The 16,404-nt window shown below is 40.1% G+C and overlaps 1 protein-coding gene across 1 annotated transcript in view; it reads left to right on the forward strand.

Moving 5' to 3' along the window:
* The window catches only part of LOC126262730 (ceramide transfer protein), a 217,025-nt gene extending 206,266 nt beyond the window's left edge, over positions 1-10,759 (forward strand). Inside the window, exon 10 of the mRNA XM_049959533.1 lies at positions 9,368-10,759. Coding sequence (XP_049815490.1) covers positions 9,368-9,495 — 128 coding nt within the window. The 3' untranslated portion in view covers positions 9,496-10,759. The remainder of the gene's footprint in view (positions 1-9,367) is intronic.
* Positions 10,760-16,404: the final 5,645 nt, after the last annotated feature.

Consider the following 16,404-nt stretch of genomic DNA (forward strand, 5'->3'; position numbering starts at 1 on the left):
AACATACCAACACCTTCATTTGGTAAGTTACATCATCTTTATATTTACTACGTGCCTGTTTTTAGTAGCTGTCTCCTACTCTATCCGTTGGCACTAACATATAGTTGTTTCCTTCCTCTGTGTGTTTGTGTTCTATAGTTTTGACTCGGGCACATATGACCCCAGTTGTTTTATGCGCCCTAAAACAAAATGAAACAAACAAACAAGAATTATTCATTTCTTCAGTTGGGCTGAGCTGAGAAAAGTCCATGTTCTTTGATTGTGAAGGTTGTTGCCAATGAGGTTAGACTGTTATATCAAATGAAATATTAAAAAGGACAAATCTTAGTTTCTTACCTAAACCCCCCACCCCCCCATGAACCATGAACCATGGACCTTGCCGTTGGTGGGGAGGCTTGCATGCCTCAACGATACAGATAGCCGTACTGTAGGTACAACCACAATGGAGGGGTATCTGTTGAAAGGCCAGACAAACGTGTGGTTCCTGAAGAGAGGCAGCAGCCTTTTCAGTAGTTGCAGGGGAAACAGTCTGGATGATTGACTGATCTGGCCCTGTAACACTAACCAAAACGGCCTTGCTGTGCTGGTACTGCGAACAGCTGAAAGCAAGGGGAAACTACGGCCGTAATTTTTCCCGAGGGCATGCAGCTTTACTGTATGATTAAATGATGATGGCGTCCTCTTGGGTAAAATATTCCGGAGGTAAAATAGTCCCCCATTCGGATCTCCGGGCGGGGACTACTCAAGAGGATGTCGTTATCAGGAGAAAGAAAACTGGCGTTCTACGGATCGGAGCATGGAATGTCAGATCCATTATTGGGCAGGTAGGTTAGAAAATTTAAAAAGGGAAATGGATAGGTTAAAGTTAGATATAGTGGGAATTAGTGAAGTTCGGTGGCAGGAGGAACAAGACTTTTGCTCAGGTGAATACAGGGTTATACATACAAAATGAAATAGGGGTAATGCAGGAGCAGGTTTAATAATGAATAAAAAAAATAGGAGTGCAGGTAAGGTACTACAAACAGCATAGTGAACGCATTATTGTGGCCAAGATAGACACGAAGCCCACGCCTACTACAGTAGTACATGTTTATATGCCAACTAGCTCCGCAGATGACGAATATATCGATGAAATGTATGATGAGATAAAAGAAATTATTCAGATAGTGAAGGGAGACGAAAATTTAATAGTCATGGGTGACTGGAATTCGTCAGTAGGAAAAGGAAGAGAAGGAAACGTAGTAGGTGAATATGGATTGGGGCTAAGAAATGAAAGAGGAAGCCGCCTGGTAGAATTTTGCACAGAGCACAACTTAATCATAGCTAACACTTGGTTCAAGAATCATGATAGAAGGTTGTATACATGGAAGAACCCTGGAGATACTAAAAGGTATCAGATAGATTATATAATGGTAAGACAGAGATTTAGGAACCAGATTTTAAATTGTGAGACATTTGCAGGGGCAGAAGTTGACTCTGACCACAATCTATTGGTTATGAACTGAGATTAAAACTGAAGAAACTGCAAAAAGGTGGGAATTTAAGGAGATGGGACCTGGATAAACTGAAAGAACCAGAGGTTGTACGGAGTTTCAGGGAGCGCATAAGGGAACAATTGACAGGAATGAGGAAAAAAGTACAGTAGAAGAAGAATGGGTAGCTCTGAGGGATGAAGTAGTGAAGGCAGCAGAGGATCAAGTAGGTAAAAAGACGAGGGCTAGTAGAAATCCTTGGTTAACAAAAGAGATACTGAATTTAATTGATGAAAGAAGAAAATACAAAAATGCAGTAAGTGAAGCAGGCAAAAAGGAAAACAAACGTCTCAAAAATGAGATCAACAGGAAGTGCAAAATGGCTAAGCAGGGATGGCTAGAGGACAAATGTAACGATGTAGAGGCTTATCTCACGAGGGGTAAGATAAATACTGCCTACAGGAAAATTAAAGAGACCTTTGGAGAAAAGAGAACCACTTGCATGAATATCAAGAGCTCAGATGGCAACCCAGTTCTAAGCAAAGAAGGGAAAGCAGAAAGGTGGAAGGAGTATATAGAGGGTCTATACAGGGGCGATGTTCTTGAGGACAATATTATGGAAATGGAAGAGGATGTAGATGAAGACGAAATGGGAGATATGATACTGCGTGAAGAGTTTGACAGAGCACTGAAAGACCTAGGTCGAACAAGGCCCCGGGAGTAGAAAACATTCCATTAGAACTACTGACAGCCTTGTGAGAGCCAGTCCTGACAAAACTCTACCATCTGGTGAGCAAGATGTATGAGACAGGCAAAACTCCCTCAGACTTCAAGAAGAATATAATAATTCCAGTCCCAAAGAAAGCAGATGTGAAAATTACCAAACTATCAGTTTAATAAGTCACAGCTGCAAAATACTAACGCAAATTCCTTACAGATGAATGGAAAAACTGATAGCAACCGACCTCGGGGGAAGATCAGTTTGGATTCCGTAGAAATGTTGGAACACGTGATGCAATACTGACCCTACGACTTATCTTAGAAGAAAGATTAAGGAAAGGCAAACCTATGTCTCTAGCATTTGTAGACTTTGAGAAAGCTTTTGACAATGTTGACTGGAATACTCGCTTTCAAATTCTGAAGGTGGCAGGGGTAAAATACAGGGAGCGAAAGGCTTTTTACAATTTGTACAGAAACCGGATGGCAGTTATAAAGAGTCAAGGGACATGAAAGGGAGGCAGTGGTTCGGGAGGGAATGAGATAGGGTTGTAGCCTCTCCCCGATGCTATTCAATCCGTATATTGAGCAAGCAGTAAAGGAAACAAAGGAAAAGTTTGGAGTAGGTATTAAAATCCATGGAGACGAAATAAAAACTTTTAAGTTCGCCAATGACATTGTAATTCTGTCAGAGACAGCAAAGGACTTGGAAGAGCAGTTGAATGGAATGGTCAGTGTCTTGAAAGGAGGGTATAAGATGAACATCAACAAAAGCAAAACGAGGATAATGGAATGTAGTCGAATTAAGTCGGGTGATGCTGAGGGAATTATTTAGGAAATGAAACACTTAAAGTAGTAAAGGAGTTTTGCTCTTTGGGTAGCAAAATAACTGATGATGGTCGAAGTAGAGAGGATATAAAATGTAGACTGGCAATGGCAAGGAAATCGTTTCTGAAGAAGAGAAATTTGTTAGCATCGAATATTGATTTAAGTGTCAGGAAGTCATTTCTGATAGTCATGTATGGAAGTGAAACATGGACAATAAATAGTTTGGACAAGAAGAGAATAGAAGCTTTCGAAATGTGGTGCTACAGAAGAATGCTGAAGATTAGATGGGTAGATCACATAACTAATGAGGAGGTATTGAATAGGATTGGGGAGAAGAGGAGTTTGTGGCACAACTTGACTAGAAGAAGGGATCGGTTGGTAGGACATGTTTCTGAGACAGCAAGGGATCACCAATTTAGTACTGGAGGGCAGTGTGGGGGGTAAAAATCGTAGAGGGAGACCAAGAGATGAATACACTAAGCAGATTCAGAAGGATGTAGGTTGCAGTAGGTACTGGGAGATGAAGAAGCTTTCACAGGATAGAGTAGCATGGAGAGCTGCATCAAACAGTCTCAGGACTGAAGACCACAACAACAACAACAACCTCGAACAAAATAGTGAACCATTGAACATGTACCATGCATACCATATTAATTGTGATTCAGAATTTGAAGCCTTGCTGTTAGATACAAACTCATATTTCACACTAGGTGATATGTAGCATGTGAAATGTAATATTGTTCTTGTAGAATGTTTCTCTTAATCACATAATCAAAATGCTGCTGAAGGAGATGATGCAAACACCGATAACCGTGTTCTCTCCAGAGCGATGAATTGTGAAATACACTCCTGGAAATTGAAATAAGAACACCGTGACTTCATTGTCCCAGGAAGGGGAAACTTTATTGACACATTCCTGGGGTCAGATACATCTCATGATCACACTGACAGAACCACAGGCACATAGACACAGGCAACAGAGCATGCACAATGTCGGCACTAGTACAGTGTATATCCACCTTTCGTAGCAATGCAGGCTGCTATTCTCCCATGGAGACGATTGTAGAGATGCTGGATGTAGTCCTGCGGAACGGCTTGCCATGCCATTTCCACCTGGCGCCTCAGTTGGACCAGCGTTCGTGCTGGACGTGCAGACCGCGTGAGACGACACTTCATCCAGTCCCAAACATGCTCAATGGGGGACAGATCCGGAGATCTTGCTGGCCAGGGTAGTTGACTTACACCTTCTAGAGCACGTTGGGTGGCACGGGATACGTGCGGACGTGAATTGTCCTGTTGGAACAGCAAGTTCCCTTGCCGGTCTAGGAATGGTAGAACGATGGGTTCGATGACGGTTTGGATGTACCGTGCACTATTCAGTGTCCCCTCGACGATCACCAGTGGTGTACGGCCAGTGTAGGAGATCGCTCCCCACACCATGATGCCGGGTGTTGGCCCTGTGTGCCTCGGTCGTATGCAGTCCTGATTGTGGCGCTCACCTGCACGGTGCCAAACACGCATACGACCATCATTGGCACCAAGGCAGAAGCGACTCTCATCGCTGAAGACGACACGTCTCCATTCGTCCCTCCATTCACGCCTGTCGCGACACCACTGGAGGCGGGCTGCACAATGTTGGGGCGTGAGCGGAAGACGGCCTAACGGTGTGCGGGACCGTAGCCCAGCTTCATGAAGACGGTTGCGAATGGTCCTCGCCGATACCCCAGGAGCAACAGTGTCCCTAATTTGCTGGGAAGTGGCGGTGCGGTCCCCTACGGCACTGCGTAGGATCCTACGGTCTTGGCGTGCATCCGTGCGTCGCTGCGGTCCGGTCCCAGGTCGACGGGCAGGTGCACCTTCCGCCGACCACTGGCGACAACATCGATGTACTGTGGAGACCTCACGCCCCACGTGTTGAGCAATTCGGCGGTACGTCCACCCGGCCTCCCGCATGCCCACTATACGCCCTCGCTCAAAGTCCGTCAACTGCACATACGGTTCACGTCCGCGCTGTCGCGGCATGCTACCAGTGTTAAAGACTGCGACGGAGCTCCGTATGCCACGGCAAACTGGCTGACACTGACGGCGGCGGTGCACAAATGCTGCGCAGCTAGCGCCATTCGACGGCCAACACCGCGGTTCCTGGTGTGTCCGCTGTGCCGTGCGTGTGATCATTGCTTGTACAGCCCTCTCGCAGTGTCCGGAGCAAGTATGGTGGGTCTGACACACCGGTGTCAATTTGTTCTTTTTTCCATTTCCAGGAGTGTATGTTTATACCATGGTTAAAAAAATCACAAAAATCATCATCCCTAGGTTTATTACATTGTTTTATAGACAGTTTTATTCTAATGTGGTATTTTTGTCCTGTCCATATTCTCGAGACATTTCCAGTTCTTTATTGCCATAGATTGTACCAGTTTGGGCTTCTCTGAAGTCTCTTTCAGCATTTCTCTGGGTATTTTTTCCCTCTAATAGAGGTGCAGCTGCTTTCAATTACATCCACTGCCTGACCTTTTCTGGCATTTTTGAGGTTGAAACCTTTCTATGTACTGTTAACCTTTCCAGGAGACAACAGACAACTGTTTCAGGCTTTGTGCTGCAGTAGTCTAAATTGTATGAATAAAAAGTTCATTAAACCATAATGATTTTTCACTCTTTATTTTACCTCCTTTACAAGCTCTTTAGATGATGATTTTGTGTCTATTCAAAAACCGCTATTAACTTTTTTGTTCTTGCAAACATTTAACAGATAGTTGAAAAACTGTTGTGCTGTATTCCATAATGTTTTGCTAGGTCTTTACTAGGAATTTTATGATTAGTTCCGCATACATACAATTTTGATTCAAACATACACATGACTACCACTTTTGTTTTCAATTTATATCCAGTTATCATCTGGCAAAATTTGTTTATTACACATTTTACTTTCTCTTCACATTGTCAATTTACTGCAGTGTGTTGTGTGGTCCATTTAACAACACTTGTCACTTCATGGATTTCTTCACGTTATTAGACAGATTCTCTGCATGGTATTGTAATGTGTCTTACATATTCAATCCATTCTTAGTTTATGTAACTGATAGATTACTAGCCTGTAACTGATAAATTACTAGCCCAGTCAAAAGCAGGTAGCAGAAACTTGGAAAATCCATATCAGTTTTTGAAGTATGTTTCCCATGCACTTGCAGTGATTTCTGAACTTGCTTTCAGTGGAAGTTATGTTATCTTATCAGCTGTCACAGCTGGCTTTCATGCTTTTAACTTTCAAATCATTTCTTAAAACTACTTAACTAAATATTGAGTTTCTTAAGAACTTGACTCGTGTACACCCAGTAAGATCTGTTGAAACTTTCTCTCTGTGTGATCAGCCTACTACTTCAGAAACAATTATATTTATTGTGGGTATTGTATTAAAGAGAGAAATTATCTGCCCCTACCAAAGAAAGTGCAATGTGTTCTATATATGTCAAAGTTTTGAAATAATTTAGGCACTGCTTAAATGAACAGGTGATAAGATGAATGAATTGTTCTTCCTGTAGTTCATCTGGCTGTAAATTTGGCCTCCACTGCTCAGATTATTACATTACATAACATTTTTATTGGTCCATTTGATCATTTGTTGTACAAGGTATACAATATGATATTGGACAAGTCATTGTGATTTACAGTACATGTTTTTAAATCATACAAGAATTTACATTGATTTAGGCTTAATATTATCACAACTGAAGGTTCAGCTTCCACACATTATATTTAACCTTGGCACTAAATTTTTATGTTTCGAGATATTCATGTATACTATAATAACATTTTTGCAATAAATATTTATGGACAGCAGTTTTAAATTTTGAAGTGTCATTTATTGTTTTAATGTTTGTAGGTAGCTTATTGTATAGTCTGTTCCCTGTTTGCAGTGGTCCATTCTGTTTTAGTGTTGTGTGTGCATGTTGAACATGTATGTCCTGCTTTCTCCTTGTGTTATACAGGTGGATACTTTGGTTGGTTGACACAAGATTGTTGCTATTTTCTAAGATTTTCCTCACGAATACAATTACTTGTAAATCTAGCTAACATTAATTGAGTAATGGAAAATCCAAATGGAATAATGTTAATATTATGAAAAGAATAGATTGCTACTCACCATGCAGTGGAGATGTTGAGTCGGTGAGAGGCACAACAAAAGGACTGCTAAACAAGTAATCTTTCAGCCAAGAGGCCTTTGTCTGGATTACATGCGCGCGCACACACACACACACACACACACACACACACACCTTCTCAACTGCCTTCAGCAGCCTGGTCGTGTGTGTGTGTGTGTGTGTGTGTGTGTGTGTGTGTGTGCGCGTGCGTGCGTGCGTGCGTGCGCGCGTGTGTCTACAACTCAACATCTCCACTGTACGATGAATAGCAATCTATCTTCTTCATAATGTTAACATAAAAAACTGAGCTATCAGAGAACAAAAACCAGAAACCTCTGGAGACTACATTTTCTGGGAAGTCAGTGTCAAAGGTGACTGTAAATCATAATAAAACTAAAAATGTAAAACTCCTTCCAGATCAAAACTGTGTGCTGGATTAGGATTTGAACCCAGAACCTCGCTTATAGTGAGTAGTGGTCTTATTGACTGAGCCATCCGAGTGTGACCTACAACTCTCCGTCACCTCTCCTAGCTTCCCAACTTCGCAGAAGCTCTCCTCTGTACCTTGCTGAACAGGCACTTCCGGAAGAAAGGGTATTGCAAAGAAGTGGGATAACCATAGCCTAGAGGTCTTGGAAAGTGAATCTTTCTCTCTGCTGCAGAGTGCATCGTTTTGAAACTTCCCATCAGGTTAAAAGGGTGGTTGAACCTATACCCACATCTTTTGAGTGCAATGCTCTTACCAACTTAGCTAACCAGGCATAACTCAGCCTTCAAATGGCAAAATGCCTGGGTAAAGTCCTGACCCAGTATTTACCTTTGCTAGAAAGTTTCAAAGTTAAGGGTATTGCAATGCGTAAAGAGAGTCATTCTAGAAGACAGACTTTTAGCTTGAATTCGAAACAAATGGCAAATGTAAAACCTTACAGTGGAATAAGAAGCTGAATCTTTGCTCATTCAATCAAATTTGTTATTCATGTGTGAATCCATGCTTCAGTAATCTGGTATCTGTCTCATGTCTTTCAAGAGTCTCATGAGCCCTCTGTAACCTGTTCCCCACATGAAAGGAAGGCAGATTAATTTTCCATTAACCTTGAGGTCATTAGACATGGAGCTCAAGCTCTGGGTGGGACGGATGCGGAAGGAAATCAACAGTGTCCGTTTCATATAAACTGTTATGGCATTTGCCTTAACGCGAATTTGAGAAATCACACAAACCTAACTATGGAGGTCTTGGCAGGGACTTGTGTCCATCCTATTTAAAGCAAAATTAGTGTGCTAAGTACTGTTCGACTTTCCTCCGTACCCAGGTAGAAAAAGTATACCAGACGACAAGTTAATTGTGACTGTTACTTATTGCAGTAAATCTTTGATTCAGTATTTTATATGTATGTATAAAAACTTATTGCTGAGGCCAGTAGCCTGAAAGGGAGGTGAATGCTCCTGACTAGAAGGAAGTCTGCTTTCAAGTTGCAGTCTTGGCACAAATTGTCAATTTTCTCCTCGGTGCCTATGGTAGTGAAATTAAAGAGTATATTATTATTAAACTTCTTGGAAGATTAAAACTTTATAGTCAACCAGTACAAAAACGGGATATGGTATGTTTACCTTATTCAGACAACAATTTGCCATCAAGCAACCTGAACATGTTTGGTCTGGCTCAGAGCTACCCAGATCTTTCTCATGGGGTAATTTTAATAATCATCACATCTGCTACAGTCAATATGAAATACACATTCTAAGAAATATACTCCTTCTCCTCACTGTAACATTCTAAATTAGAACCTGTCTTAGTTTTTATTATTTCAGAAGTATTATGGTGTTAGAACAAAAACTTATGGACAAGTAAACATATCAGTGTTATGTACATAGTTAAGAAAGATTATTCATTTCATTTAATGATGATATAATTCCACGAATTGCGCATTTGAAGAATACACATTCAAAAAATTTGTTTGTTAGCTCCATAAGCTCTTTTTCTCATGGTGTGTTAATAGCATCCATAGTATATTTTTCATATACTATTCTTTTATTGCTCTGTTAATCAGATTCCAAGTAAATTTTTCATACACACAGACATTCATTAGAATTTTAGTTATGTGTATGTTAAGTTTGATAGTTGACTTCAGTTTATTCTTTGACAGAACATCCAGTGTGTACTCGATAATAGCTATTCCATATAATAGTATTAACTTTTGTGTTGGTAAACAGTGAATCCTGGAGGCTGGGCACCAGCGTCAGTGCTGAGGGCTGTATACAAGCGGGAGTACCCAAAGTTCCTGAAGCGTTTCACGTCGTATGTCGCCGACCAGTGCAAAGATAAACCTATCATGTTCTGAATGTGAAACCGACATAAAAAAGAAACAGAATATTTTGTTACGGTCTAGAGAGTTACATATTGTAAATGCATTATAGAAGTTTACATAAATATGTTACCTGCCATAAATATATTTTTTAAAATATCTTTCTTCTGCTTGTATTTTTCTCATGCTGTATAGACACTTTTTTTTTCATTTTGTATCCCATGAATGATTTAAAGAGGTACATTTTTTCTGTCTGAGTTAATTGTGTTGTTAAAGAACTTATTGTATTTAATGTTACTGAGTCATTTGGATGGGCCTGCAATTGAAAGAAATGAAATATTATGCTACTGTGCTGTTGCTGTACCTTGTGCCTTGCTTTCATGCTGTTTAATCTGTTGTGAACATTGATCTCTTCCATTTACTTCAGTTCTACTTACTCTGTGCTCTTTCGGGTGTATTAACTGAGAGATACCAAAGATGTCAATTTAAGCATTTACAAGTGTTTATTTTCCCCTTACTGAAATCTACTTTTTTGAGACATCTCGCATTTATTAGAATATATTGTTAGGTTTTTTTTGCATAAGAACATAAAATTGTCACTTTCCATTTTATTTATTCTCTATCTTAAATTTTGTAAAAATTATCTTAAAATGCACTTACATTTTCTGCTTTGTTACTTTAGGCATTTGGCTCCGAAATATCCCATCATGCACGCACATTAATTTATAATTGGGCATATTCTGTATTTATTAGTGTGTCATTATGTGAACTCACGTGGAAAATAACAGGTTGATTAATTTCAGGCAGACAGCTTGCATATACTTCTATGCCAACAAAAGTAATTAAATGATGTTAAAAAAGGTGTAAAATATTTTTGCACAAGGGAAGTGTATAGTCTTCCATTTTGTGTATAAAGAATTGTAAACAAGTTAAATGGTACAGTTGTTTATATTACTTACTTTATGGAATTACTTGTATCTCGATGTACATAATTGCAATGAAAATTTATTGTAAATGCCATTGTAGCAGGACTGTTGTAAGTGATTGTGGCATTTCCCAGGGCAGGTGATGTGTGATGGATGTAGTGGTTGCTACAACTTAAAATGACATTTGCTGAAGTGTTCGTTTGTTTCTAGAGTTTGGAAGATGTTTTTTGTGATTATGAGGTTGGTCTTGGATTGGCATTTGCCAATAAGACTGTCACGTTGTCTACATGTTGGTACAGATTTGCAACTAAGCTTTGTGGGTAAAGTTATTTTTGTATGCCATTTGGCAGTATTAAATGCATATGGTCTACTGACTGATGTAAATAATGTATGATGACATAATTAGATCTTTGCCGTGCTGAAACATACATATGTATAAATCTAGTCAGAATAATGTGAGGGACAGCACCTATTTTTTCCCATAATTGTTTATTCTTTGATGATTTTGTAGCATATTTCAGTGTTTGGATTAAATAAGTAGACGCTTTAGTATCAAATCAACTTCATACAATTTTTGCCAAATTGTTCATTTTTGTGTGGAAATCTTGCGATATTATGGAACAGTAATTGTTTTATGAAATGTGGGTTTTTTCTTTTTTATAAAAAAGATATTTTTCTATTAAACAACTATTTACTGAAGCTTTTAGTTTTTAAACAAATACTGCTGAATCAACTTTTTCACCATGTAGCATACACTGAGTCTGCTTTTGAACATTTAGCAAGCCTAATGCTGATAACATTTTGTTACACTGAGAGAATCAATTGGAAAAAAAAAAACAATTAAGTCAGTGATCAGATTGATTACAAATGAAACTACTTCTTCCTCGTCTGCCCCCCTCCCCTCACTTCTAGTGTTCTTTCGTGGGTCTCAGGAGATACAGAAGTAGATTGTAGATTAATCACACCTCCTACTAACAAGAAATGAGTTAAGCAAATTGTCTATTGGAAATCATCAGTACCAAGCGAGGTGGCACAGTGGTTAGCCCACTGGTCTCGCATTCGTGAGGACGACCGTTCCAAACCACATACGGCCATCTTGATTTAGGTTTTCTGTGATTTCCCTAAATCACTTCTGGAAAATGCCAGGATGGTTCCTTTGAAAGGGCGTGGCTGAGTTCCTTCACTGATGACCTCACTGTTTGGTCCCGGGTCCCCCAAATCAACCAACCAAACAGTCAGCATTTGTCCATAATGCTAATAAGAAATGGTAGGAATGTTGCTTATGTCGATATTGAACAATAGCCCCTTTGATAACTCTGTTGGTAGTCAGAAAATCGTCAAATTGGATATGAAAATTTGTGCTGTGCTATGCTGCGATGTTACTAACAGTTGCAATAGATATCAAGTCACCTACTATTAGGTATGCGAATGCACTCAAGACCGTGAACTTTCAAAATGTTGGAACATAGCAGTCAGTCATCCTTTCCTTTCAGGCTTTATTAAAGCAAGTCTAGAGTTCTACTAGTAACTATCGGTACAGTGTTTCAGAGTTGTAATACATGTCTTAGTACGTCAGTCCTCTATTGTTCGGGCTCCTGTCAGAGTTCATTCAAGACTACTGAGTAGTACCACAGTGGTGTAGGGGAAATCAAGACGAACACTTAAGATATAGGACACCTACAGTCTATCAATCCAGGAAGTGACCTCAAATCACATACTGTCCTCCTGGAGGCAAACAGCTGAATTATATCTGCTTCCCCCATGAGTTGTTCCCTATGCAGTCCACACTCATGGGTGCAGCTGCGAAGGCTACTGCATCAATGTCTGTGGCTACTAACATAAATTGCAAGGCATCTCAATTGCTGTAGCATTGATGTAGTTACTCCGTCTGCCATAGCTTCCAGAACATTACATTTGCTGAGTGTCTTCTTAATTAAACTCATTGCTGATTCCCAAGCCTTGTTTGTCCAACATGTCTTGCCACACTGGTACGGAAACTGACTGACCCTGGTCTTCCATAAAACATGGTCATATCAGTGTTTTATTGCATGAGCAAAAGACAGTTCTTACTCAGTGCTTTTTCATTATGCACCTGATTTTTGCTGATTGTTTGCTGGTGTACGTTAAAAAGGGAGTGACTACCTCTTTCTCCATGACTTTGTCCATCTCCACAGGTTGTACTGTAGTGGAGGGGCACAGTGTGTGCCTAATCTACCGTTTTGAGTAACTATTTTGTTGGAACACAGTTCTGAGATGCGCACCCTGTGTACTAGTTTTTTAAGTACTCCATTCCTCTGTGCAGGGTGGTCGCAGTTGCCTGCATGCAAGTACAGGTTGGTGTGTGTTTTCTTCCGATTCACATCATATCTCAGGGTCCTATCAGCTCATCTCTTGAAAATGATGTCAAGGAATGGGAATCTTCCTTCTGCCTCAGTCTCATAGTGAATTTAATGTAGGGTTGAACGGGGTTCAGATGTACGAGGAAGTCACAAAGCTTGTCCCTCCCATGTGATTAGTTGATGAACATGTCATTCACATAGTGAGAAAAAAAGTCCTCCATAAACAAATTTTCAGCCACAGGTGAGAGTGTGTTGCTCTTTGCAGCTGTCTCAGTTCTTTCATAGTAATCTTCATTAAATAGAAGATACACAGAAGTCAGGATATGCCTGGAAAGGTTGGTGGTCTTCCTGTCAAATTTCAGTTCCAGTGACTCTCATACAGTAACTCTGGTGGAAAATGACATGATAGCAAAGCTCACCAAGATATCTGAGTCCTTAAGCCTGAAATTGTTGAGGTTTTTCATAAAATATACAGTATTTCAGATGTGATATGGGCATTTATCCACATAAAGACGTAATATATTTTTCAGGAATTTTGCTAGCAGATATGTACGCACCCTGATGTTGCTGACAATGGGATGTAATGGGACCCCATATCTTTGTGGACCTTAGGGATTCAATGAAGTCTTAGTGGCACATCTCCCTGTAACAATTTCTTGTGACCCCTCTGGTAAAGCTGTGTCCAAGAAATGTTCTGGTCTTGTTCTTCACCGTCCAGATGGGGCCAGCATTGGTCTTCCTGTAGGAGTCATTATGTGTGTATTGGAAGCAAATGCACATTGACATTTACTTACATGCAGACAGGCGCCACCACCCTGCGCAGAAGAGTGGGATACTAAAAACACTAGTGCACTGGGTGTGCACCATCTCAGATGCAGAATGCCTTCCAGAGAAACTGGAACACCTCAGAACCATTGTCCGAAAACAGTTACTCGGAGTGGCAGATTAAGTGTGCTCTGTGCTCCTCCACTACAGTACAACGTATGGATAGGGATGAAGACACAAAGAAAGAGGCAGCCACTGCCTTTTTACCGTACAGTGGTACACTGTCAGGAAGAATTCGATGTATAATAAAAAAGTGCCAAGTAAGAACTGTTTCCTGTGTGATAAAACATTGGCAGTCTTGGGAAGCGTCAAAGATGATCTCAGTTTACAGAAGGCCAGTGTGTATCAGTTTCTGTGCCAGTGTGGCAAGACAAATCCTGGGCAAAGTGTGCACCGTTGAAGATAAATGCCAAGAACACCAGTGGCATACTTGACTAATGTATCCCAGCTAAACAGTAGTTACTGAGCATTGTTTGCCTGAGACTTGTGCAATGGAACACAAATGCACCAGCATTTTAGCACTCACTGACTACGAAGTACTGGGACATCATCATTAGAAAGGCCATCGAAATACGCTATAGAGACAGTCTTATCAGTAATGAGTGTGGCTATAATCTCAGCAAGGCTTGGAAATCAGCACTGGGTCTAATTAAGAAGATGCTTAACAAACAGTGTTTTGGCAGATAGGGTAACTACCCTCACGCTACAGTAACCAGGGCATCCTGATGGATGCCACCAGCTGAGGAAGTCTCCTCTGTGACTGCACTGATATGCCCACTCGGATGCGGACTGCATAGAGAACATACGTCAGCCCCCAAGGAGGTCAGTACTTCAGCGCATCTGACAATGATGCAGTGTCCTATTGGTGAAATATTGTGGTCAGTGGACACTGTGAACCAGCAGTACACCTGTGAACTGTTTGATCAACAAACACACCTGAAGAATCATATTACCGACACTCTTGCTCATTTATGTATGACAGTGAGTGTACAGTTTCGCACCTGTGAAGCTTATAGGAAAGTCCCTAATTTTAATCTTGTAAAAATTCTCTGCCTTCACCATGTGACAAAAATGTGTCATGCTACACATCTGTTCACTGTAAAAGAGAAAGTAACTTTTGGGATTATGTGTCCATTCTGCAAGAGTCATGGAACCCTTTTTATATATATTATCTATCTCTCATACACACCCGGGGAGGTTCTATAAAAATGCAATTTTTAATTTAATAACAAAACAAACAATTTATTTAAAAATTGTTAGTATTATTATATCAGTATGAAACACAAAGGCTGTGATTAAACATGAAAGAAAATATCAGGCAAATGTCCTGGCTTTGTCTGCATGCTTCCACTCTACAGATAAAATTTTTGACAACTAGAGCAAAGTTCCTCTTGAATTTGTCCCATGACCCGTGTAATTTCTGCCTTGAGTTGATGGACGATTCATGGATTGCTCACATAAAAAAAAGATGGGAATCTTTCTCTCACCTAACTTTTTGTTTCAACAGCAGTGTGGCATCATGTTGGAACCACATTCAGTACTTGCAATCGTGGCCATAAAAACTGTGCAGTCATGTGGCAATAACAATGCCGAGTCAGTGTCACATCTGGGTAGTGTGGTGGGTATTTAGGGTGGCCTCTCAAATGCAAATCCAATGTCTTAATCGCTGTTCCACCACATTTATGCCATATTTACTCAGGAATTTATCTCAAGATCTGGTGTAGAACTCCAGTTTTACAGAATTCAGTGTTGCTGACTTGGCTCAAAAGCTAACTCAATGGTAAAGCTAGAGAGAAACACAGAATTTACACTTAGGATGCCACTCTTTTTCTTACGATATTGAATTGAGGCAATAAGTCTTCAGTGATACACCACAACACTGAGGAGAAGAAAGGTTTAACAGCTAAACTGTTTTTTCATTCATTAAGTAACTCAGCACAACAGCTGCTTAAAGAGTCTATTCTGAACTGTATTGAAATTATTCCTTGCCTGTTCCTTTCTAGAACTCAAGTTCTTCAAACATTTGAGCTCTACATCTTCGTTTACATGTACAGTCTTTAGCCACCATATGATGTTTATTCGATTAGGTATACTTTTTGTTCGAAGAACCACAATAGAGAGATCCTCAAGGATATAAAAAATGTAATAAAGCAAAAATACGTGTTTCCAAAAAGAGAGATGTTAGTTATATTTTCATTTAAGACTTAATAACAAACTTGTAATAAAAAATGTGGTTGTATTATACAGTGAGGTGCATATGAGAATTCTTAGGCTCTTGCAGCCGTGCATCGTGAGAGAAAATTGGTCTTCAGCAGTACATCACATTATTGCTCTACAGATGTGCAAAAATTAGGTTTCATGAATCACATAATTTGTTGTTAACAATATGGACGTCAGTCGGTTGTATTAAGAAATTTGTCAGTGAAGTAGAGAGAGCTGGCCACCAATAAATCCTTTTGGCAGATAGTACACAGAACACTAGAATAATTTTCCCCACATCCTGGCCATTTCATGTATAGTACACAGGAAGAAAGACTGTATGTGCCATTCTGTATGAGCTGAAATTTCTTTAATTTTACAGGTACAACCATTATGCAAGATATGTTGGAGGTTTCTCAACTCGTGTGAGCTCTCAATTCTGAGTGTGTGGTAAATAGCACAATCTCAGACTAGAGTCTGTTGAAAAGCTGAAGATACGTCCATAATATTTTTTTCCCTGGGATTCACAACATTTACCAGGTTCCACAAAGAAAGAAATGTAGGCACTTAGTAAAGGTGATGAAGCAGTACCTTAGTTTTCCCGTCCACCTATCCTGAAGTACAGTAAGGCATCTTTGTTTGTCAGAGCAAAATAT

Source organism: Schistocerca nitens, chromosome 6, assembly GCF_023898315.1.
Source record: "Schistocerca nitens isolate TAMUIC-IGC-003100 chromosome 6, iqSchNite1.1, whole genome shotgun sequence".
NCBI lineage: Eukaryota > Metazoa > Arthropoda > Insecta > Orthoptera > Acrididae > Schistocerca > Schistocerca nitens.